We start from the raw sequence: 23,887 nt of genomic DNA, 5'->3' as shown, positions 1-23,887 counted from the left end.
ATAGCGTCTTAACCACGGTTAGGTAGAGATACGTGATGGGAACGAATCCCAGGTCTTCTGACTGCCACTCTTTCTACCAAATCCCACTGAAGGTTAAAATCATCCAACAGGCAGGATTATTCTGTGTGTTGGTAAAAGAAAGGTAATGAATAATATCTGAACAATAGGCTTTGTGTAAAGCTCACCTTGCCTTTCCCCATCCTTCAAAACCTATCCTAGATGAGCACTCCTTCCCTTTCCCCATGTAATTCTATCTGGTAAGAAACGCGGGCTGAACCATTTGATCTTAAGTCAAGGTGCCAAAACTCCAGAGGCCACCAGAGAGTAACCCTTACTGAATAAGTTTTATTATTAAAAGGAATTCTTTTATATCATGACTGCCAGAGATTTTTCAGTTTCAACGTGCCTTTCAAAATTTCAGACCTCCTGTCTGATGAATTCTTTTTACTTTGTCTCTACTACTGGCTTCTAGGTGTCGGATAACTAGCCATCATTGTCCGAAGGGGAAAGGCCCGTGTTAGGAATCTAGCAGGAGAAGGGTTTGTATTCCCGATGTGCCATTCTGATTCTGGGATTTCTCTTTACTCACTCCACGAATCAGGGGAATAAGGCCACACCCACCTCACGGATGCCGCGAGAATCCGAGACCCGACAAGTCAGAGCGACTGCGAAACTTTAGCTCCAAGCCCGTAACAAATGCTTTCATATTTTCACACTTCTGTGCTTTCCTAATAGAATATGATCTACTGAATTTTGAAAATAATACGCTTCCAACCTAGTAAAGTTCAGGTCATTGCCGCCCGCCCCTTCCCCGCGCGCCTCCAGGTCTCTCATTCGAGTCTCCGCCCTCCCGCTTTCCTCTGGGGGGGGGGGGGTCGCAGGAGGCGGAAATGCCGCAGTGACGCGTTTATCCTGGGCGACTGACGTCACTGCCAGGCGTCCGGCGGCAGGTTGGGTGGGCCTTCGGCGGGCTTTTCGGCGACAAGGATGGCTATGGCCAGCGATTTCTACCTGCGCTACTATGTAGGGCACAAGGGCAAGTTTGGACACGAGTTTCTGGAATTTGAGTTTCGGCCGGACGGTGAGCAGAAAAGCGGCCGCGGCAACGAAGCGCGGTGCTGAGCAGGGGGAAGCGACGTGGAGAGGCCGCGGAGGAGTTGGGGTGGGTGGGCGCGCCTCCGCGGGCTCGCGAGTGTGCAGTAGGGCCGAGGAGCTTAAGGAAAATAGGAAGCGTACATTGGCTTTGTGAATAAAAGAGTAATTGGTGTCAGTTAAAAGAAAAGCCGATCCTGCCAGATAGTAAAGTTCAGAATCCTAGCATCAGTTCACCGGAAGGGACCTTAAAGGGACCTTATCTGCCTAATACCTGAACGTTTGTGAGAACATCTCCACCACGCGGCGGACGCATGGATGCTTAAAATCTTCCGGTGAACAGTACATTTCGGACTGCCCATTCATCTTTTTTATTCATTCAGGCGCTGTATGGAAGGCAAAATGTCGAGAAAAACGAATGAGGCCTGCTCTGAAGCGGGGAGCCCCACGTGTAGAAAAATGAGTGTAATGACGTGTTTGGGGTGCCTAAATACAGTGTTCCCTATAGGATGCATTAAGACTATAAAGAAGGGGCGTGGTTAGTTCTACATGAAAGAGTCGGCAGTCTTTTTAGAGAAGGTGACAGTTGAGGTGAGTCTTGAAACGAGAGTAGATTTTTTTCTTGGTCTCTGAGGGGAAAAAAAGAGTCAGACTGCTGAGAGCCGTATGAGGTGAAACTGCCTGCTGCCCAAGAAAAGTGCAGCAAATTCTGTCTTTGGACAGCTCTGATTCTCTTTAGATGGTTGTACTGTATATTGAATTCTTATTGTAACAACGACAGTCCCACTGCATAGACTTTTCTTTTTTGAATGCATATTATGTGCTGGGCAACATGTAAAAACAAAAATTGAAGGGACAGTAACGCATAAGACTCTTTACTTCCCCTCAAGGAGTTATACCTTGGTGGGTGACATAGACATGAAACTAACTGTAAGGCAGTATAGATATTAAGTGCTGTCCTTCATGCTTTGGACAAAGTTCTGTGAAGGCGTGAAAGAAAAATTAGGGGAGGATGACATATTAGGAAAGGGGAGGAACATCGCACATTTCATGTAGAAGTCAGGGTAACTTCGGCTCTGCAATTATTTAGAAACCTTAATCACCTTACCCTCTCTGGTTCTCCCCAAGTCTTTTCTAAATTTAACTAAGGAGCCAAGTTTACCTGAATTCTCCATCTGTTCTTTCTTTGTGTGATACTGTTTTCAGGGCCTTTGCCTGTGAACAACTTGTATCTTGTCTGTATCACTTTTAGCCAGTCACATAAATTAAGTAGTCTAAGATTATCAGGGAAATTTCATTCCAGAACACTGGTTCTCATCTGCCACCACACCATTCCACAACCTTCCCATAAGTAATGATGAGTTCCAAAGACAGTGATTCCTAAGGGCTTCTCCTCATTAGGATAACCTGTCATTTTAGAGGATCAGGGTCACATTATCACAATACATCTGTATCTGGGCAACTGACCAGCCATGAGGAGAAGCAGACATTAGGGAATTCATCAAAATTAATTGTAGATCAGGTAACAAACTGGTCAATTTTTATTCAGAAGTTATAGTTTGTGTGCTTCTTAATTACAATTCTAAAACAGTATCATTGCCATAATACATTAATTTGAAGGAAAATAATTAAAAGAACATTTTGGAGTAGTGGGGAAAGTATGTGTAGTGGAAGAAGGTAGATCTAGGTCTAAATCTTGTGTGACCCCGGGCAAATTACTTAACTCTGTTTTCTCAACTATGAATATGTAAGAGAATAAAACATACTTTTTAGGGTTGTTTTACAGATTAGATTAAATGTTCTGGGTAACTCAGCACCAATAAGACATGTAATGTAAACTTTAGAAGAAGTGTTAGTTCCTTTTTTAGATTCCCTGTCTAGATCATGACATAGCTTAAGAAAAATGGGCCTTGAAAATAACCTTCCCATTATATGGAATTGTATTGAAGGCATGGAGTTTAAAAAGTTGACTGGCTTCAACTTCAGCCAACTTAACAGCAAATACATGTTCAGCATTGATCTTATGCCAGGAGGGAGGAAATATTAATAAAAGTAGTAGTATAAAATGATTTTTACCTTCAAAATTGCTTACGATGTCATTTCTTTATATTTTAGCAGTTTTTGCTGTTATAGATTGAATTTTTTTCCACTTCCCACAGGAAAACTTAGATATGCTAACAACAGCAATTACAAAAATGATGTCATGATCAGAAAGGAGGTAAGTTTTTTACAGATGTGTAATTTTTTATATTAAACCTGTTTCCCTCATGTCTATGTTTTTATTTACATATTTAAAGTACATCTAAGGCTGTAAAGAAGAAGCCGATGTATAGATTGAAAAAGGCTTCTAATTGTAGCATCGATAACAACAAAAGAAGCAATCTGAATATATTAAGTTGTAGTCCCACATTCAAGTGTATCATTTAATTCATTTTATAATTAATTTTGTCTTTTTACTCTATTCATTATTTAAAACTAATTAATAATTATGTTTTAAACACGGTATGAATTTTAAATGAAAGTCTCAAAAGTTAGGTATAAGAAAAAGTTCAAAGCACTAACTGTGCTGTGTATTTGTATTTGTCACTGTTCACCTCATAGATTTTGTGTTGACCACTCAGAGGTACTTGAGTCCTGTGTTACAAAGGCAGAGTACAAGGTTTTAAGATGAGGCTGGTGTTGAGAAGAGGGAAAAATATGTTTTAAAGGAAAGGGCAAGAGAGTGAAGAAAAATCATAAGAATGATTCTTTCCCATGTTGTACTTTTAGAATCAGAATTAAATTTTTCTTTAATATTCTATTTGAATACTCAGGGTTTGTAACTCTGTTTTATTATTGCCTTCTGAGTTGTGTTGAGAAATAGAGAGACACTGAAATTTTTATAACTTGTTTTCAGGCTTATGTACACAAGAGTGTAATGGAAGAACTGAAGAGAATTATTGATGACAGTGAAATTACAAAAGAAGATGATGCTTTGTGGCCTCCCCCTGACAGGGTTGGCCGGCAGGTTTGTATTTAATAATTCTTTAAATGCATAAATACTAAAAATTGTTAATATAATTGTTATGTTTCTCCTTGTTTATTTAGAATAGCTCCTCATTGAGTCTTGGGTTTTCCATTTAGTAGGCACCTGGTAAATACTTTATTATTTTATTTCACTTTGCGTCATTTTCTGCGCTACCGCCTAGTAGTAAAGGAGTCACTTTAGACATCTTTCTGAACAGTCTTCTCTGCAGCCACCCCAGCTAAAGTTAAGATGTTTCACAGTGTTATGAATGATTGCTATTATTGGTTAATTACTTTTATTAGGAAATAAAAATAGGTAGGAAAAAACACAAGTGTTTGTTAAATTTGAGAATTAGAATTCTCATTGACTACGTAAAATTCACTTTCGCCAGATTTATAACTTTGAAAGTTCTTACTTGCATCTTTATGCCCCAGAGAGTGATTTGATTGGTTTCTTTGTTCCAACTGACCGTTGCCTTTGCCTCTCATATTCCCTTCAGAAAAATCGATGGGCTGCTGAAGAGCTCTGAAGGCCTAATTTCACTCTGTAGAAAGCCAGTTTGATTTCTGAATTGGGTCTTTTCACCTGTTGGAGAAATGAGATATGACCCCAGGAGGAAGAAACATTTAATTTCGCTTTTGTATATTCCCGAGGATTATACTGTATAACAACTTCTTTGACTAGAAGAAAATGTGGCGAAATCTAATAGATGGTGACTCTCTGTAGCAGTAACTTAACACTTCTCTTTAAAGAAATATTATTTAGGAAAGCAAAGGTAATAGTTAACAGTATTTATTTTATGCACTGCAGACACTTTTAAGAAGTAAATTTAGATCTGTTTGTTTTATACATATATACGTTTGCATTAAAAATAGCAACAAACCTTTTATTATCTCTTTAGACTCAGGGAGAGAACAGTGTTTTCATCTACCCACTTGATGATGTGTTCATGTGTTTTGGTTAGTGGGGAGGATTACTCATGCTCCAGAAATTGTCTGCTGGCTCTTTAAGTCAAAGATTTTACGATTGTTTGAGAGTCTTATTTAATTCTCCATTTTGTGTGTGCCATAAACTGTACATAATAAGAGTTTCTGCTCAAATACATAGCTAGGAGTGTCTTTAAGGTCATCTGTTAATTTAAACTGAAAAATCACTACAGACATAGCCTCTTACTTTTTCATTTTAGATTTGCAGATAAAATATGGAGAAAAATTTATACTTAATTTTGGCACACTAGAAATATCTATATTATGTTATATTTGTTTTACTAGTTCTTAATTTTAATTGTTTTGTGAAGTCAAAAGAGTATGAATCAAATATTAGTACCATCACTTACTCGTGGTTCTACATCAACAGTTTTTTCCCTCTGTTTTATGAGTCTTGGATTTCACATTTGTAAAATTAGGCAAATAAAGCTGACCTGAGAAGGGTAGGCTTTACTAGTCCAATTTTAGGGATTACAGAGAATGTTTGTAAAGTCCCTAGCACCAGGCCTGACACATAGTGGGTGCTGAGTAGTACTGTTATTAATATGCAGTTTATTTGTAGAGCCTGGTAGAAAGGGTAAATGTGTTTGTATTTATTATATTAAAAATAGGCTTATACCCATATTACTAGTTTTACTCACATAAGAAACATTTCTCTGTCACTCGTAAGTATATCATTCATTTGATAGCATCATCTTTTTGAGATCTCTGGAAAGCAATTCTTTTTTTTTTCTCTTTTTTTTCGTTATTTCTCTTTTTTTTCAACATCTGCATTTATTTCTATTTATTTATTTATGGCTGCGCTGGGTCTTCGTTGCTGCGTATGGGCTTTCTCTAGTTGCGGCGAGCAGGGGCTACTTTTCATTGTGGTTCACGGGCTTCACATTGCTGTGGCTTCTCTTTTTGCGGAGCACGGGCTCTGGGTGCGCGGGCTCCAGTAGTTGTGGTGCGTGGGCTTAGTTGCTCCACGGCATGTGGGATCTTCCCGGACCAGGGCTCGAACCTGTGTCTGCTGCATTGGCAGGCGGATTCTTAACCACTGTGCCACCAGAGAAGTCCCTGGAAAGCAATTCTTGATTCATCCTAATATTGGGGACACCTAAGGAGCTGATGAGATTTTTTTTTTATTTTACATAGTTTATAGCTACCATGTCGTTTCGTTTTTGGTTTTTTTTTTCCTCCTCTATGATGGCTAGAAAACTTGCAGCTAAAATTGGGACTTCTTGGTAGCAAGAATACATATATCTTGTGAGATGGATTTTTATATTAACTACATTTCTCTGTTTTATTTTTTTCAGGAGCTTGAAATTGTAATTGGAGATGAACACATTTCTTTTACCACATCAAAAATAGGTTCTCTTATTGATGTCAATCAGTCAAAGTGAGTATGTTAAAGCATTTTGACTAAATTGACATAATTTATCAGAGGGGCTCATTTTAGAACCATAGCCAGTTTGGTAAGATTATTTTAATTGCAACTTGTATCAGTTCATTATGTATATGTAATCCTCATTTTTATAGTAGTGAAGACTTGTTATCAAAGAAGTTAGCGGTATATTTTACTGATTGCCAAAAATAATCTTAATCTGGACACAGCATCACAAAATTTAAAAGAAATCCTTATTGGATTTATCAGCCTTATTAGTCCCATATAACATCATTCTCCTCCTTGGATTTAATACTTGAAAGAAATGGAAAAAGCCCCAGTATAGCTTAAGTATGGCTTTAGCTACCTGTGTCTTCCCAAGCTCTGTAAGTGCGGTACCACATAACCATTGTCTGAAAAATCTCTCTGCCTCCAATTATTTCTTTCCACTCTTTCCCCTCAAAATGTTCTTATAGTGTCTTTTTCCTGTCCCCCTAAATTGTAATAATTTATTTGTTTGCTTAACTGGTTTCAGTGTAAGCTCCCTGAGAACCTTGCCGTATCTCAAAGTTAGTGCAATGCCTGGCACACAATAGGTGCTTTATAATCAATAGAGGAAAGGAGAAAGGAATTAATGCATAACTACTGGATACAAAAGGCTATGTTCATATATGAAGACTGGCGAGATACTTTTAAACTATCACATCTATTTTCCCATAGTTGGTGAGGATGTGGCATTTGTATCCTACTGGGATTGTAAATTGTTAACAGTGTTTTTTGGAAAGCAATTTGATAATATGCATCAAAAGCTGTTAATATTTTTCATTTATCTTTGTCCAACTGATTTCATTTCTGAGCATCCATCTATCCTGGGAAATACTCTGAAATAATGAAAAAAACTTTATTATTCATAAAGATGTTCATTAAAACCTTAGTGATAATTGGGGAAAAAATCCAAATGCTAACAAGGGGAGATTTGCTAAATTAATTAAAAATTATTTGTGACTTTTTTAATGTAATGGAAAAAGTAATGTTTAAAAGGCCACAGTAAATGATTTTAATTATGGAAAATATTAGAGAAATACCAAAATATTTATAATTATTCCATGAGGAATGACATTATATAGTATTGAGTTTCTTTTTTCTATCTTTATAATTTTATTTGCCTTAAACATTTTTGTGATGCATAAATGTTATTTTTTTTAAGGAAGTAAACACTTTAAATATGAAATGAATACTGATGAAGAAATTTATGTATTTTTTTATTACAGAAAAGTTAGAGATGGGAATTGTTCAGGTTATCCATTTTAGTTATCAGAAAATGCTTTCTTTCTCCTCAAAATTCCTTTAATGTAATTGTTTTAGGTTTTTGGTCTTTGTTTTGTTTTAGGAATTAATTTGTACTATTATGTTGTTTCATTTTAGGAAGAAAAAAGTAACTTTTATCTTTTTAAATTTTAGGGATCCTGAAGGCCTTCGAGTATTTTACTATTTGGTACAGGACCTGAAATGTTTAGTTTTTAGTCTTATTGGATTACATTTCAAGATTAAACCAATCTAAATTGTTTTTTGAAACTGTGTTTATATTTAATTAAGGGATGGGTGAGGGAGGGTTTGCCATTTATGATATTGGGGTTTTTTTGAATGTGAAGCAAGCTTTTTTTGTATGCAAATTGAAAATAAGAGAATACATAAACAGGCTTAATGATTATCTTCACCTGGGTCCACGTGGATTGGACAGTCCCCACACACATTAAATTCTGTAAATAAAAGCCACCTTTATTGAAATTTTGCTCCAATAAAACATATCAAAGCCTGGATGGAGAGTGCATTTTTTCCTTCAGGAGGCTGTATCTCTGATTCATTTTAAAGATAAAAATTGTTCTAGTAGGTGCATTCTATGGCAGAGGGTCTTTCACGTAGAAACATGTAGCCAGATTCCCATCCATTTAAAGGCAATTGTAGATCTTCCCTTGTTTCTACCATACCTGATGGGATTTAATTTTTTGGTGCTTATAGAAGTTGTTTGTAGAAGGTTTTGGATTTTTTACATTTGTCACAAACCCCTCAGGGGTCATTCACATTTAAATGTTTTTGTATAAGCTGTGATTTCCTCAAGGTTACGAAGGTAAAGTCAGTACCCCAAATTAGGCACATCTTTTATTATGCCCCTGTTTCCATTATTTCACAATGTATATATTTTATATATCTGTGGGAAGTAAATGAGTTCTCAGCTCTAAAAATTATTTAAAATTTAGACTTATGTGTATATGTGTGTGTGTGTGTATTTATATCCTAACTCCTAATGAACACATCCCAGTCATATTTCTCAGTTCCCTTCAACCTCTTTCTGATAGACCTGATTACTTCTCTGTTAGTAGCTAATGCCCTGATATTCTGTTACTTTTCCATCTGAACCTTCACTCTAAAAGTATGCAGACCTGTTAGTCATCATCCGCTTTGCCCAGGGACCTTAGGGTGGAAGAATTGGTGTCTGAAGGCTCACCGGGGCTCCTGAGCAGCTATGGCCAGTAAACTGTGCGATAATAGAGATGTTCTGTATCTGAGCAGTCCAATAGGGTAGCCACTGGATACTACATGTGGCTACTGAGTACTTGAGATGTGGCTAATATAACTGAATTTATAGTCCTGTTTAAAAATATTTTCCACCATTTTATTATGAAAAATTTCAAACGTAGAAAACTTGAAAGAATTGTAAAATGAACACCCATATGCCAATCTAGATTCTATAATTAACATTTTTCATTTACTGTAATAAGTCTATTATAAGTCATATCGTTGATTTCTCACTTATGGGTGGAATAACTAGTACAATTGGTGTCAATAAACTTATTTTTATTTTTTTATAAATTTATTTATTTATTATTTTTGGCTGCCTTGGGTCTTTGCTGCATGCGAGTTTTCTCTAGTTGCGGTGAGTGGGGGCTACTCTTTGTTGTGGCTCGCGGGCTCTGGAGTGCAGACTCAGGAGTTGTGGCGCACGGGCTTAGTTGCTCCATGGCATGTGAGATCTTCCTGGACCAGGGCTCGAACCCGTGTCCCCTGCACTGGCAGGTGGATTCTTAACCACCGTGCCACCAGGGAAGTCCCCAATAGACTTTTTAAAAGTGCTATTTAATTTTTATTAAATTTAGATAGCCAGATGAGGTTTGTGGCTACCCTTTGGACAGTGTAGCTCTAGAGCATGGCTTGGAAGCTTGTTTACCTTGGAGTGCTTCTGGTCCTTTGCATTGCATTAAAATGCGTGGCCATCCTCTTCGGGTTTGCCATGGAAAGTCACCTGATCTCCAGATTGCCACTGTGCAAGACTGCTGTCACCCCCTTGAGGTCTCTTATATGAAAATAAGCATTTCTGTTCAAGCTGTAGACCTTGATGGATGTGTACTATAAAACTATGTTATAATTCTCTTAAGCTAGATGTCAAGGAGAAAACTGTGGGCCCACGATTTTGGTTGCTCCTCAAAATAATCATTCTGTGGCTCCTGTTGAATAAGGCAATCCACTCAAGACTGAGCAAGACTGGGGAGAAATAGTCCTTGGGTTAGAAAGTTTTTGATATGTTAACTCCGTCCTCATTCTTAACTTCCCCCTAGTGCTGATTTACTTATGGTCTATCTTCACTATCTACTAAGGTTCTCATATTCAAACCAAGATTGGAGAATAGGTCATTAGGATAAATATTTTATATTTTCTCTGATATTCTTGTCATTTTTGAACTGGCTCTTGCTTGATTGTAAGTGGCTGGTGGAAAACGAGCATTAAAAATTAAATTTTGTACAGCACTAGTTTTATGTGAAACAGGATTTTTATAGCACTCAGGTCAGCAGATACATGTCTCCACCTCTCACTCCCCCCATAATAAAGAGACCTCTTTAAATACATTTCTTTTTCTTTTTTAATAAATTTATTTATTTTTGGCTGAGTTGGGTCTTTGTTGCTGTGCACGGGCTTTCTCTAGTTGCTGTGAGCGGGGGCTACTCTTCGTTGCGGTGTGAGGGCTTCTCATTGCGGTGGCTTTTCTTGTGGAGCACGGGCTCTAGGCACGTGGGCTTCAGTAGTTGTGGCTTTTGGGCTTCAGTAGTTGCGGCACGCAGGCTCAGTAGTTGTGGCTCATGGGCTCTAGAGCGCAGGCTCAGTAGTTGTGGCGCACGGGCTTAGTTGCTCCGCGGCATGTGGGATCTTCCCAGACCAGGGCTCAAACCCATGTCCCCTTCATTGGCAGGTGGATTCTTAACCACTGCATCACCAGGGAAGCCCTAAATTTACTTTTCAAGTGTTGACTTTGTGCCTCATCCCTTTATTTGCCCCTTCATGGGATGGAGTGTCACTACCCAGCATCTAAGACAGTCTTTTCTATGTAGTAGGTGCTTTGTAAACATTTTTTCAGCATTTTATTGTCTTTTATATTTACTGCCTTCAGATTATTTGTCTTTGTAACTTAGTCTGAGGTGTAGGAGATTCATTTCTGTCACTATGGATACCTTTCATTACCATGAATTTTTCAAATGCACATACTCATACCACAGAGTTGTATATTCAAACACATTGGATAAGGATGTGTCTTTTGGATGTGGCCCAACTGTGATCCTAAGTTCTGTGTATAGTCTGAGTTCCTCAATCAAAGCAACCAATACAGCACAGCAAAGAGGATGGGTGAGAATCGGGGTGATCTGCCAGGCTGTACCGTTCTATTTTATTTATATATATTTGTTTACAAAATATACTTTATTTTTTAAATTATAGATTTACAAAAAATTGAAAAGGTAGCACAAAGAATTCCCATACGCCCCCCACCCAGTTTCCCCCATGCCCCTCTTTTACATGAATGTAATACAAACTATGCATTATTATGTTTCTCTTTTCTTATTGTGCCTACATGTGCCTATTCCTACTGTGCCCCAATAATCATTGTAGATAGAGAAATAGATATTTAAGATTATAAATTGGGGAGTGGAAATCTGTAGTATTGCCCTAGTAACACCGTCTTAACTTCGCTTGAGGTCAAGAAAGCCTTTGAGGGACATAACCCATGGAAAGCTGAAAGCTGACCAGCCTCTGGTGGAATTTGACCTTCTGGGGAGGACTACCAGGTGGGTAAATGGTGGTATCTCTGCCATGAAACCAACGCTAAATCTGGAACTTTTTCTAAGGGTCAAGGGTAGCGGGGCATGGTGGAAAGAGTTGCTTAATGTCAAATGTTTAAACCTCTGGTCTTTGAAGTAAAGGGTTGTGCTAAATAATCTTTAATGTTTCCTCTTAGCCGTAGTAACATATGAGGCAGAGATTTAAAAAAAAAAAAGTGCCTTATATGAAAGAAAAAACCAGGTTTTGTGCCTCTTCTTACTGTTAAAAGTACAAGTAGATATTTCATTGATAATCAGGCTGAATCTATTCATGTGGGCATTTAAAATATGAATATAGGGGCTTCTCTGGTGGCGCAGTGGTTGAGAGTCCGCCTGCCGATGCAGGGGACACGGGTTCGTGCCCCGGTCCGGGAGGATCCCACATGCCGCGGAGTGGCTGGGCCCGTGAGCCATGGCCGCTGAGCCTGTGCGTCCGGAGCCTGTGCTCCACAACGGGAGAGGCCACAACAGTGAGAGGCCAGCATACCGCAAAAAAAAAAAAAAAATAATAATAATAATGAATATACATGAGATTATTTTATATATCCTATTGTTAGACTACTTTGTTTTCATTTGAAATGTGTGAGACCTGTGAACATGGGTTGTGCTGCAAGTTCAACGACTGATCCATATGATTTTTTTTAAAAAAACTTTTTTTAGAGCAGTTTTAGGTTCACAGCAAAATTGAGAGGGAAGTACAGAGATTTCCTGTATATTCCCTGCCCCCCCCCCACATGCATAGCTTCCCCCATTATCAACATCTCCCACCAGAGTGGTACATTCGTTACAACTGATGAACCTACATTATTAGGTTTCACTCTTGGCCGTGTACATTCTATAGGTTTGGAAAAAATGTATAATGATGTATCCATTATTATGGTGTCATAGAGTGTATTTTCACTACCCTTAAAATCCTCTGTCTATTCGTTTCTCTCTATCCTCAACAGCTGGCAACTTCTAATCTATTTACTGGCTCCATAGTTTTGCCTTTTCCATAAAGTCATATAGTTGGAATCATACAGTCTGTAGCCTTTTCAGACTGCCTTCTTTCACTCAGTAATACACATTTAAGGTTCCTCCATGTCTTTTCATGCCTTGATAGCTCATTTCTTTTTAAGGCTGAATAATATTCCATTGTCTAGATGTACCACAGTTTGTTTATCCATTCACCTACTGAAGGACATCTTAGTTGCTTCCAAGTTTTGGCCATCCTAAATAAAGCTGCTATAAACATGTGTGTTCAGGTTTTTGTGTGGACCTTAAGTTTTTTGATTATTTTAATAATTGGTTTCCTAGCATTATATGGCAATGAGCTAGATTGAAAATCCAAAAAAATTAATAAAAATAACAAAGGTAAATGAATGATTTGAGGATGAGCTTAGAGTCCAAACCGTGTGATACAGTGGCAAGAACACTGAAGAACTGAAATTCTTCATTATGGCACTACTTCACAGAACTATTTTCCCTTTCAACCTGTGAATAGGCTTTATCCCTTAGTGGCACAGAGTCTGAATAGTTATCCAAAATCCTTTTATTTGTTTTTTTTGCCATTATTTTTTCATGTTTTCTTATTTCCTCAGGTGTTCTCATTTAGTTAGAAGTTGGAGGAAGGATGCTTCCTGTTTGATTGGCTGCTGGAGACCAGCTGGGACAATAGAGAAATTCTCTAGACCATTAGAATAGATTTTATCGTCAAGAGAAGGAGGACAGGGCTTCCCTGGTGGCGCAGTGGTTGAGAATCTGCCTGCTAATGCAGGGGACACGGGTTCGAGCCCTGGTCTGGGAGGACCCCACATGCCGCGGAGCAACTAGGCCCGTGAACCACAACTACTGAGCTTGCGCGTCTGGAGCCTGTGCTCTGCAACAAGAGAGGCCACGATAGTGAGAGGCCCGCGCACTGCGATGAAGAGTGGCCCCCGCTTGCCACAACTAGAGAAACCCCTCTCTCAGAAACGAAGACCCAACATAGCAAAAAGATAAATTAATTAATAAACTCCTACCCCCAAAATCTTCTTTAAAAAAAAAAAGAAGAAGGACAAAGTAGCTAATTAGGGAAACAGGAAACCTCAAACAACGTGTTCTTTTGAGTTTTTACTGTAAGAGCCAGGAAATTTCATATGGCTCAGTGGCATAAAGGTTAGGCATTAGGACAAATAGCCATGGAGGGGGGAACCTGGACAGGTGAGGTTACTCCTCCCGATAAGAGAGATAAAGACCATCTTCCCCTGGGATCTGGTGGTAGTTCTTGAAGCCTTCACTTCAGGCTGGGACAGGAAGAACAGCCTGCTGCTGTGAAATGATAAACCATTGAGGTTTGAAGGTGTGACTAGGAGCTGTGTGCTAAGCCTCTAGCTGACAAAGTTAATATCAGCAGGAAGGGACGGGTAAAAGGTGTGGTTTCCTAAATGAAGAACGCCTTTAAGCAGCTAGGAAGTAAGTGAATGCTTTATGTATTCATGTTGTGTATGTGTTATCTGTGTTTTGCACAAAAGTGAATTCGGAAGACAATGTACAGGAACATTGAAAACATTCTTCAGACTATTCATCTTTCTGTTTTCTTAAGGAGTGGGTGTGATAGATGAAGTTTAGTGCTTCCATTTTGTGCTTCTTTGACCAAATGGCAATGCTATAGGAGTTTCAGTTAGTCCTGTCTCAAGTTACTGCTGTTATCTTCTGATGCTGGTTTGAGTTCTTATTTAAGAAGGGATTTGCCTTTCCCAGAAATCAGAGCTTCGTAATAAAAAGAAACTGGAGCTTAGAGGGAGCAGCTACACAGTTTGGCTTTCCCATTATAAATCTCATGATGTCTCTACGAAACTATGAAAAATCTAGATTTTGTAGTCAGTTCTTACCTTTAACCACCTTGTTCATCAAGGGCACATGTAGGCCTCATATCTCTTCTATGTGCTACAGTTAGAATAACGAATGGGACCGATGTTCTCATGGTATGGAGTTTATACAGAGGAAACAGACGACTATGTAAGTGTGAAAATATGTTCTGCCCCCGTCTCAGCCTCCATCATGAGAGCTATCCACCCTCTTACCAGCTATGAGCATGCAAAACAAAAGAGAAAAAAAGCTCAACATGACCAATACCTCCATGGGGCGGTAAGACATAAAATAACCAGATCTGAGGTCGTGGAATGCCTTTTTCTATAGAGGCAGTGGGATGCTGCCATGTCTCCCAGCTCCTACATTGTGTTAATATGCACCGCCTTCACCCCCCGGTCCCCCCGCCCAGCCCCGCTTCCTTCTAAGCATCTGCACTCCTGGCTCAGTGTGTCAGCATTTCTGTATTGCAGTCCTGGCTCTTTCACTATTTATAGACCCCTCGAAGAAAGAGAAAAAAATGAATATTTACTTATTTTTGAAGTCTAAGAAATCCTAGCTGTAGTGCTAATCTAATTGAATTCTTCCAGATACGTAAAGTGAGTGACATTCTTATTGAACGTGTGAAGAAACAGGCTTGAAGATTTGGAGTGATGAGTTCAAATTTTTACAGCTAGAAAGGATTTGAATCTTGGACTTCAAATAATAGTATTTAACGTTTAATGAACGTTAGCATTAGGTCTGGTTAGTGCTTTATATACCCTACAATCTTGGGAAGCAAAAGCACTATTTTACTTTCGTCGAATCTGAGGTTTAAAAAAGTGAAGTGACTTGCCTCAAGTCACACATAGAAGTGAGGGCTGGTATTTCAAGCCAGATCTGCCCGTTTCCAGAATTCATGCTTGGTGGCAAGAGATTAGTTGAAAATCCAGGCTCTTCTGAATCCAACGCCCATCTGTGCTCTATGTATTCAATCGGGCCTGATTTTAAACATGGGTCAAGAATTAGCAATAATGTGTTCTTTGGTAAGTCAATTACCTTCTTAACATTAGTTTCTTCATTTGTAAGAGGGGGATGATAGTAAGTAGCTGTCAGCGCTGGGAGGTTTCAATATGGTTATACACACGGCAGTCCTCCAGCAAATGATGGCATCTCTCTCTGCCACCTTTTGACAACCATTACTATTTCTCCCACCCCTACTCCCTACGTTCTCTCAGCAGACTTTGTTCGTTCCTTTCTGGCATTGGGATTGAGGGCTCGGGATCTTTCTGTTTTGAGATTGACAAAGTCAATCAAGGATGAGGGTAAAGAGAGAAGAAAATGCACAGCAGTCAGTGTTCCTGAAGTGTCCAGACTCCACTCATGAAACTTTGTGTGATTGAATTAAATTAGTCTCTGGGAGGTAATTCAGCTGACTGCCTGCCCATGATGACAAGTGGCAGACTCAATGGTGATTCTGAGATTAAGAATTGCATCGGAGGATAGGAGTGGGTCAGCTGACAGCCAGACAACAGGCAGCATAACCTAGTGGTGGGGGGGGTCCTAGTGGTCAGAACATTCCGTAGACTGTGTTTGCAAAGTAGTTGGAAGAGATGTGGTAGGTGAAGAATGGGAATGCCTTCTAAAGGGTGATGGTTAGTTGTGGCTGGAGGTTGGTAAGGGAAGAAAAGAATAAGCAAGGAATGTGGTTAGAACCTGGTGAAATAGGGCTGGGTTTGTCTCTGCATAATCAATTTCACCTTATGTTTCCTACCTCACTCCTCTTCCCCCACAGGGTCTGGCTCATAGAAACAGACTTATAGAAATGAATTTCTTTTCACTGGAAGATTATAGGTCTTCACGTGAGGTAAGATTCGTGGATGAAACTCAAGTAGAAGAATAATTCACCAGTATTTCTTAAAAATATCAAATGTGAACACTTTCACACTAGTGTTGTATAAATGGAAACAACTTTTCTGGAGGGCATTTGGTAATATGTATCAAAGTTCTTTAATGTATATATCCCTTGGCCCCATAATTTCTTGTTTAAAATTTTTTTCCTAAGGAAATATTTGAAAGTACAGGACAAATTTTTTTTAATATTCACAAAAAAATGGAAACAACCTAAATGTCCAGCAGTATGGGATTGCCTAAATACATTATGGTATAATCTATATGGATAAAAACTATACATTGTTTTTATTTCTTATTTTTTGTGATACGCGGGCCTCTCACTGTTGTGGCCTCTCCCGTTGCGGAGCACAGGCTCCGGACACGCAGGCTCAATGGCCATGGCTCACGGGCCCAGCCGCTCCGTGGCATGTGGGATCTTCCCGGACCGGGGCATGAACCTGCGTCCCCTGCATCGGCAGGCGGACTCTCAACCACCTCGCCACCAGGGAGGCCCCCTTGTAAGAACTTTTTACTACTGATATGTAGTCCTGAATACACATATATATGTATATATGTTTTAAGCCAAGATATTTATATTTTTTCAGAATCCCCAAAAGTAGAATTTTTGTTTTTTGAATTAATAGTTTTAAAAGTGTCTCAGTAATTTGGGATGGTATCACTTTGTCTAACATGTGTATATATATATACGTTGAACATTTTGAGCTGAACTGAATAGGACCCAGCCTATCTAATCTATTGGTAAATTTAAAAAAATTCCTTATTTTCTAATAATCATGGCTGTAGTTACTAGGAGTACAAATGACTTTAGCAAAAATACTGAAAGGTTTTCATTTCTTATATAAATCAGTCTCAGTCTACATGCTTTAGGCACTTGAAGGAGTTAATAAACACACGTCCACAGACACACACATACATCTTAATCCTGGTGTGTTGCTATAGACTAACCTTTTAATTTTTCTTTGGATAAAAATCTTTCTGTTACAAAGTTTTAATGCAAAACACATACCTCACCTCTTTTTACTTTAGAGATGAGTGATCAAGAAGGGACTTATTCCATCCTGAGATTTCTTCGGTCACCTTCGGAGTCACAAAATAGATCAAGGCCTGGTAGTACCCAAAGCCTGGCAAGACTGACGGAAAAGGTAGATGTTTGAAGCAACTAGATTCACCCATCTCTTATGAATTGTCAAACTTCTGACATTAGAAATAAAAAGTTCCTATCTATATTCTAGGTTCTCAGTAATATGAAACCATAATGGTCTTTCATATCTTTTGTTTTTAATTTTGTGAGAATGGAGAAATTAATTCTTTTAAATTTGAGAAGGTAATAGAATTTTTTTTTAAATAAATTTATTTATTTTTGGCTATGTTGGGTCTTCGTTGCTGTGCGCAGGCTTTCTCTAGTTGCAGTGAGCGGGGGCTACTCTTCGTTGCAGTGCGAGGGCTTCTCATTGTGGTGGCTTCTCTTGTTGCAGAGCACGGGCTCTAGGCATGTGGGCTTCAGTAGTTGTGGCTCGTGGGCTCTAGAGTGCAGGCTCAGTAGTTGTGGCACACGGGCTTAGTTGCTCCACAGCATGTGGGATCTTCCCAGACCAGGGCTCGAACCCGTGTTCCCTGCATTGGCAGGCGGATTCTTTTTTTTTTTTTTTTTTTTTTTTTGCGGTACGTGAGCCTCTCACTGTTGTGGCCTCTCCCGTTGTGGAGCACAGGCTCTGGACGCGCAGGCTCAGCGGCCATGGCTCACGGGCCCAGCCGCTCCGCGGCATGTGGAATCTTCCCGGACCGGGGCATGAACCCGTGTCCCCTGCATCGGCAGGTGGACTCTCAACCACTGCGCCACCAGGGAAGTCCCAATAGAATGTTTTCATTCAAATTTGGTCAAGAGAAATTCATGAGGACTTTTTTTTTTTTTTGGCCAGACCGAAAGGCTTGCTGGATCTTAGTTCCCCGACCAGGGATGGAACCTGGGCCCCCAGCAGTGGAAACGTGGAGTCCTAACCACTGGACCGCCAGGGAATTCCCTCATGAGGATTTTAAAAGTAAAGGACAGACTAGAATCTCAAGAAAACATTGCAGGGGCTTCCCGGGTGGCGCAGTGGTTGAGAATCTGCCTGCCAATGCAGGGGACACAGGTTCGAGCCCTGGTCCAGGAGGATCCCACATTCCGCAGAGCAACTGGGCGTATGCGCCACAGCTGCTGGGCCTATGCTCTGGAGCCTGTGAGCCACGACTCCTGAAGCCTGGTCGCCTGGAGCCCGTGCTCTGCAAAGAGAGAGGCCACCGCAGTGAGAAGCCCGCGCACCGCAAGGAGGAATGGTTCCTGCTTGCTGCAACTGGAGAGAGCCCGCGCAATGTTAATTCTTAAGGGAGGAGACATTTGGTTCAGGTCACAGATCTTTTTCCACTTACCTGTGAATTGCAAGACTCCTGTTGTTAAAAGGAGAAAGAAACAGAAGATTCCAAGAATCACTAGAGTGGGAAAGCAGGCAAATGGAACTGAAGACCCTGCCCGGACAGAAAACAAAGAGGCTGAGGAGACCAGCAGGGGAACGACTGAGTTACAGGGCTTAGAGGGGGACGTTCCGTAAATTCAAGACCCTAACTCTTGAATGTCTTCAAACTTGAAATCATAAATTGAAAGGGATACTGGACAATTTGAAACACCAACGGACTGAGAGTTAGATGCCAGGGTTCTACTCCCTATTCTGCTACTATATACCTCTGAGGGAAGTCACTTATTCTATCTTTACCAAAATAATCCTCTGATTCATCTCCATGATTTATGAATACAAAGTGAATACTAGATATGAGGACTTGGTTTTTGAGATGCAAACATACTTCTAAATAAAACATATCTGGGGCTTCCCTGGTGGCGCAGTGGTTGAGAATCTGCCTGCCGATGCAGCGGACATGGGTTCGAGCCCTGGTCTGGAAAGATCCCACATGCCGCGGAGCAACTGGGCCCGTGAGCCACAACTACTGAGCCTGCGCGTCTGGAGCCTGTGCTGCGCAACAAGAGAGGCCGCGATAGTGAGAGGCCCGCGCACCGCGATGAAGAGTGGCCCCCACTTACCACAACTAGAGAAAGCTCTCACACAGAAACGAAGACCCAACACAGCCATAAATAAATAAATAAATAAGTAAAACATATCTGTATAGTCAATTTTATTGACCCATAATCAGAAGATATTTATTATCCTGTAAATATCATATGCTTGCATATATATCCATCATTTTCTCATTGGAGCCTCACTACAGTTCTTCAACAGTAGAAGAAATTATAATTCCAAACATGTATCAAATAATGTTAATCAAATATTGTTTCTTGAAACTTCATAAAATGAGTGGATATAGACATCAGGAGATTCACAATTGTTTCCAAATTGAAAAGTAGTAATTTTCCTGCTTGATTTGCTCAGTTATGAATTTATGTGTATAGCACCCAAACTACATTAATTATCTGGAATATACTAAATATGGACATTTCACTTTCAATACCATTTTTTTGGTTTAGATTATAAGATATAGTTTAAGCAACCTCATGAAACTGGGCAGGCTAACTTAGTTATTTGAGGCCGTGGTAAGCTGAGCAATTGGAGGACAGGTAAGCTAGGTCCTCTACATAAACTTTACCTTTTTCTTCAGGTGATTCAGTTCTTGTTATCTTTGTCCGATTGGACTTTGTAGCGCATATTTTTGCTTCTGCGTAAATTAGCTGCTCTTTTGTCTCTGGAGATTAAAAGAGAGACGTGGTTACCACACCATAGTCACACTGTTTCTTGGAAAGCATGTAAGTTATCAGTATGTGTGAAGGGAGTTGACAGAATGGGATTTTTTCCAAATCGAGGAGATCTATATACTTGTTTTCTTCTTACCATGTGAAGTCCATCAGGTAAATCTTTTAAGTAACAAAATCTTGAAAAAGAGTTAGACATAATGTGCCATATGCTAAATTATAATGACATTCTTTAGAAAAATTATTTAACAAGGAAAAGAAAATAATATCAGAGTTCAGTAGGGACTGGGAGAAAAAAATACTCACTTTCTGCATCTGCTTCTTGGAAGGGATGTGTTTCAACTCTGCATATCCTGGGTGTTTTTCATTCATCTCTAAACATTTTTGAGATACAATTCTAAGATGCAGACATCAACAGGTTTTTTTGAAACTAAGTTTTCAGGTTCTGTCTTTCTGAGTTCTCTGTGTATTATTGAAATCACTATTTCATACCATTTAAATACTGATGCATGGTTTTACTTCTGCAATTTTCTTCCAAGAAAGATTTTTGCCTCAGATTATTTTCTTTCCCATTCCTAAAATTATCAGTTACCAGCATCTCTTTAGATGTCATTTCACCTGTTACCTGGAGTTCTCCAAATGTGGTATTTAACTTTAAAAGGGTAACAGTGCTATGATCTATGAAATGTTTATACTACACTTAAAAACTGTCCCAAAAAAAAAAAAAAAAAAACTGTCCCTATCCAGAAAAATAAAAAGATAATTTTTATGAGTCATTTTGTATTGTAAAGATAACTAGTGTTACATAGTAGGTTATTCTAAAATTTCTCTTTCAGGAGTTCTCCTGATTTTTTTTCTATTTATCTTCACTCTTTTTTTATGATTAAAGATAGTTTACTTTCCGTGATCTCCTGAAGAATCTCTTCCAACAAGTTGTTAAAAATGAAAGACCTACAATTGGGATGCAAATTAGTTTAGTTGTACTCTTGTGGGGTGTGTAGCATTGTGCCCATAATATTTGAAGGCATAGGCTAAAAGCAACCAATTCTCCTTGAAATATTAACTTTACTTGCAAATTTTTTGAAAAGTTAATTTATTTCAAGTATTTCAAATATCATTTTTATAATCAAAGCAATTTATATAGAATAGAATTCTGATAACACAAAAAGTTTTAAAATTCTTATGTTCACTAGTTTGCCAGCGTATCATCAAATAAAACACTTTTTATATATTTTATTTCCTCAGAGAATTATGCCCTGTTGTTGTCTTTTATACTGATGAAAATATATAGGCCTTCGTGTGTTCATAATATTCACTTATAACATTTAATAGTTTCCCACAAGATAACTTCTCATAAGAAAACATGATTGTGCAGAAATAGGTTTATAATGCCTTTAAAAAGTCTTTACCAAGTTTGTAATATCTCATGAATATGGAAGCTATATCACATAAATAAGAAAATTCTAGATTTGGATGTGAAATAGAGAAACACACTATTATACAGACAAGAACAATTAATTACTGATTAAATAATTATTTTATTATTCATATCCTGGCTTCATCGATGTGACCATTTGCTTTATTAACTCAGTTAATCTGAGAGATATCCTGAAATATTTTCTAACAGTGCTATCAGTTATATTCAATGGTAAACCATGAAAAAATCTGAGGTAATTTACCTTGTAAAGTGAGTTTTAAACCTGAATGGGTTAGTTCTTTTTCTACAAGATTAAATTTACTGGATTACTTTTTAAAATCTCTATTCTTTGTGCTCCGTATACGCACTAGTAACGATGAGATAAGCTGAGAGCGACAGCTATAGATATAGTTGGTGATACCTGTGTCAGTGTGGTAGTTTCTGCTGGAATCTGGTCCCAATGGAAGAGGTGAACCCCAGTGGGCGAATGGCACAGTTGTGTGAGCTGTAGCTCAAGACGACTCTTCTGGGCTCTATATGTTATTGGCTCTTGTTATCAAAGAAGCTTCAGTATTTGCCAGCTCTTCATGAACATGTGAGAAAGCAGTTCATATTTGTACTTCAGGCTTCACAATTTGCATCGTCTACGGAGAAAGGCAGTTTTTAAGCAAGGGAGATGAATGGGCAATATAATTTAAAGGGCCATGCCCATTTTGCACAGAATTCAACACTGAACTTAAAAAAGAAAAAAGCACCAAAAAGGCCACCATCACCACTATGACCACCACCAAATACTATGATTCTAAATATAATCCCTATATAGATTAGACACTAGTTTGGGCTCTAAACAGAAACTGTATGTAATGGGATATTTAAATCCATCTTCTAAACTATGCTAGTGTTAGCTAAGTGGAAATATTAATACATGAATACTAATAGTTCATTATTCTCCCCAGTTATCTGAAGGAGATTTTGAAAAATAAAGTTTTAAGATGTTAAGTTTTATTAGATGAAGAGCTAGTCAATCCCTGGTTCCTTTAAAATATATCTAAATTCAATTGCTTTATTCTTTGAAACATTTTTTTCAGAACATATACTTTTTACAGTCTGTTTTTTCAGTTCATTCCAATACAAGTATACTCTATATTCTCTAAATATTCTCTCTATATATAAACTTCAGGTTTTGAGGTTTTTGGTTCCCTTCTCCTTCAGTCTGTACTCTAATTATAAAGAGTAGAAATATATTGGCTTCCCCCTTAGTGGTCTAAAGTGGCATTTCCAATGGTGTAATGGATAAACGGTGACAGTGCAGTTGGAATATATATGTTTCAACTCAGTGGAAAAGGATTGATAGCTCTATCTGTTTTCACCATTCAATAATGGTAAAAAACACAATAAAGAAATGTATTTCAATTGTGGATTTCATTCCTTCAAAAAAACCCATTTTAGACTGGTACATTTGCAAGAGTTTTACATTGAGTTCTAGTATGGAGAAATGATGACAAAAGAAAAACCTATTTTGATGTAAAAACAAGTTGTTACGGAAATTTTCAAACAGAATGAGTGTAATAAAAAATAACCCTATGTAGCCTGAGAAAGAGGAATATTATTTATGTTCTGGCTATATGTTCTTTCTGGCTTTGTTATAGTCCCTTCTTATTCTTGTCTTGCTCTCTCGAACTGCTAGAGACTTCATCTGAAACAACCATCTGGTAAGCTGAACACCCAACACCACTGTAACTGGAATATTAGAACGTGAAAACATTTGCTTAGGCCTTAACTTCTCACATTTGGAAGTCCATCAAACATTTCCATCTCCTCCTAATCACTAACTTTCTGCACTTAAACAAAAAGTCAGTTCTCTGATCTACTTCTTTATCATTTTTCTTTACAATATTATACCTCTTTACAGCAATTTTTCTTTTTGAACCAATGATATAATGTAATAATTATTTTCATCATGAAACATATATGCCCCATTATTTCTAAATAGTTCACTAATTCTTGAATCTTTCATATTCAAAATAGCTCTTTTAGTCTTTAGTACGATTATGCTTCACCTTACAAATTACCTTCTTGCTTGTAGGTGTTTCCCTTTCATCACTTTAAATATGTCTTGCCACTCCCTTCTGGCTTGCAGAGTTTCTGCCAAAAGATCAGCTGTTAACCTTATGGGTATTCCCTTGTATGTTGTTTGTTGTTTTTCCCTTGCTACTTTTAATATTTTTTTCTTGGTATTTAATTTTTGATAGTTTGATTAATATGTGTCTTGAGTGTTTTTCCTTGGATTTATCCTGTACGGGACTCTCTGCTCTTCCTGGACTTGATTGACTATTTCCTTTCCCATATTAGGGAAGTTTTCAAATATAATCTTTTCAAATATTTTCTAAGTCCCTTTCTTTTTCTCTTCTTCTTCT

General features: G+C 38.4%; 1 protein-coding gene and 1 long non-coding RNA gene across 2 annotated transcripts; both read left to right on the top strand.

Moving 5' to 3' along the window:
- Positions 1-951: 951 nt before the first annotated feature.
- On the top strand, positions 952-8,269 carry LOC309969388 (protein mago nashi homolog 2). The gene is made up of 5 exons (XM_082851203.1): positions 952-1,081; positions 3,252-3,310; positions 3,989-4,099; positions 6,384-6,466; positions 7,913-8,269. The coding sequence occupies exons 1-5, from the start codon at positions 988-990 to the stop codon at positions 8,010-8,012; spliced, it is 447 nt and encodes a 148-aa protein (XP_082707329.1). The 5' UTR covers positions 952-987; the 3' UTR covers positions 8,013-8,269.
- A 2,997-nt stretch (positions 8,270-11,266) lies between these two features.
- Positions 11,267-17,481, top strand: LOC309968481. Its single transcript, XR_014326579.1, has 3 exons — positions 11,267-11,562; positions 16,199-16,270; positions 17,344-17,481. It is a non-coding gene; the product is annotated as an uncharacterized lncRNA (long non-coding RNA).
- The last annotated feature ends 6,406 nt before the right edge of the window (positions 17,482-23,887 follow it).

Source organism: Leucopleurus acutus (genome assembly GCF_964270905.1).
Source record: "Leucopleurus acutus genome assembly, chromosome: 11".
In the NCBI taxonomy this organism is placed as follows: Eukaryota; Metazoa; Chordata; class Mammalia; order Artiodactyla; family Delphinidae; genus Leucopleurus; species Leucopleurus acutus.
Note: the sequence above shows the minus strand (reverse complement) of the source record. Positions and strands in the feature narration are given on the sequence as shown.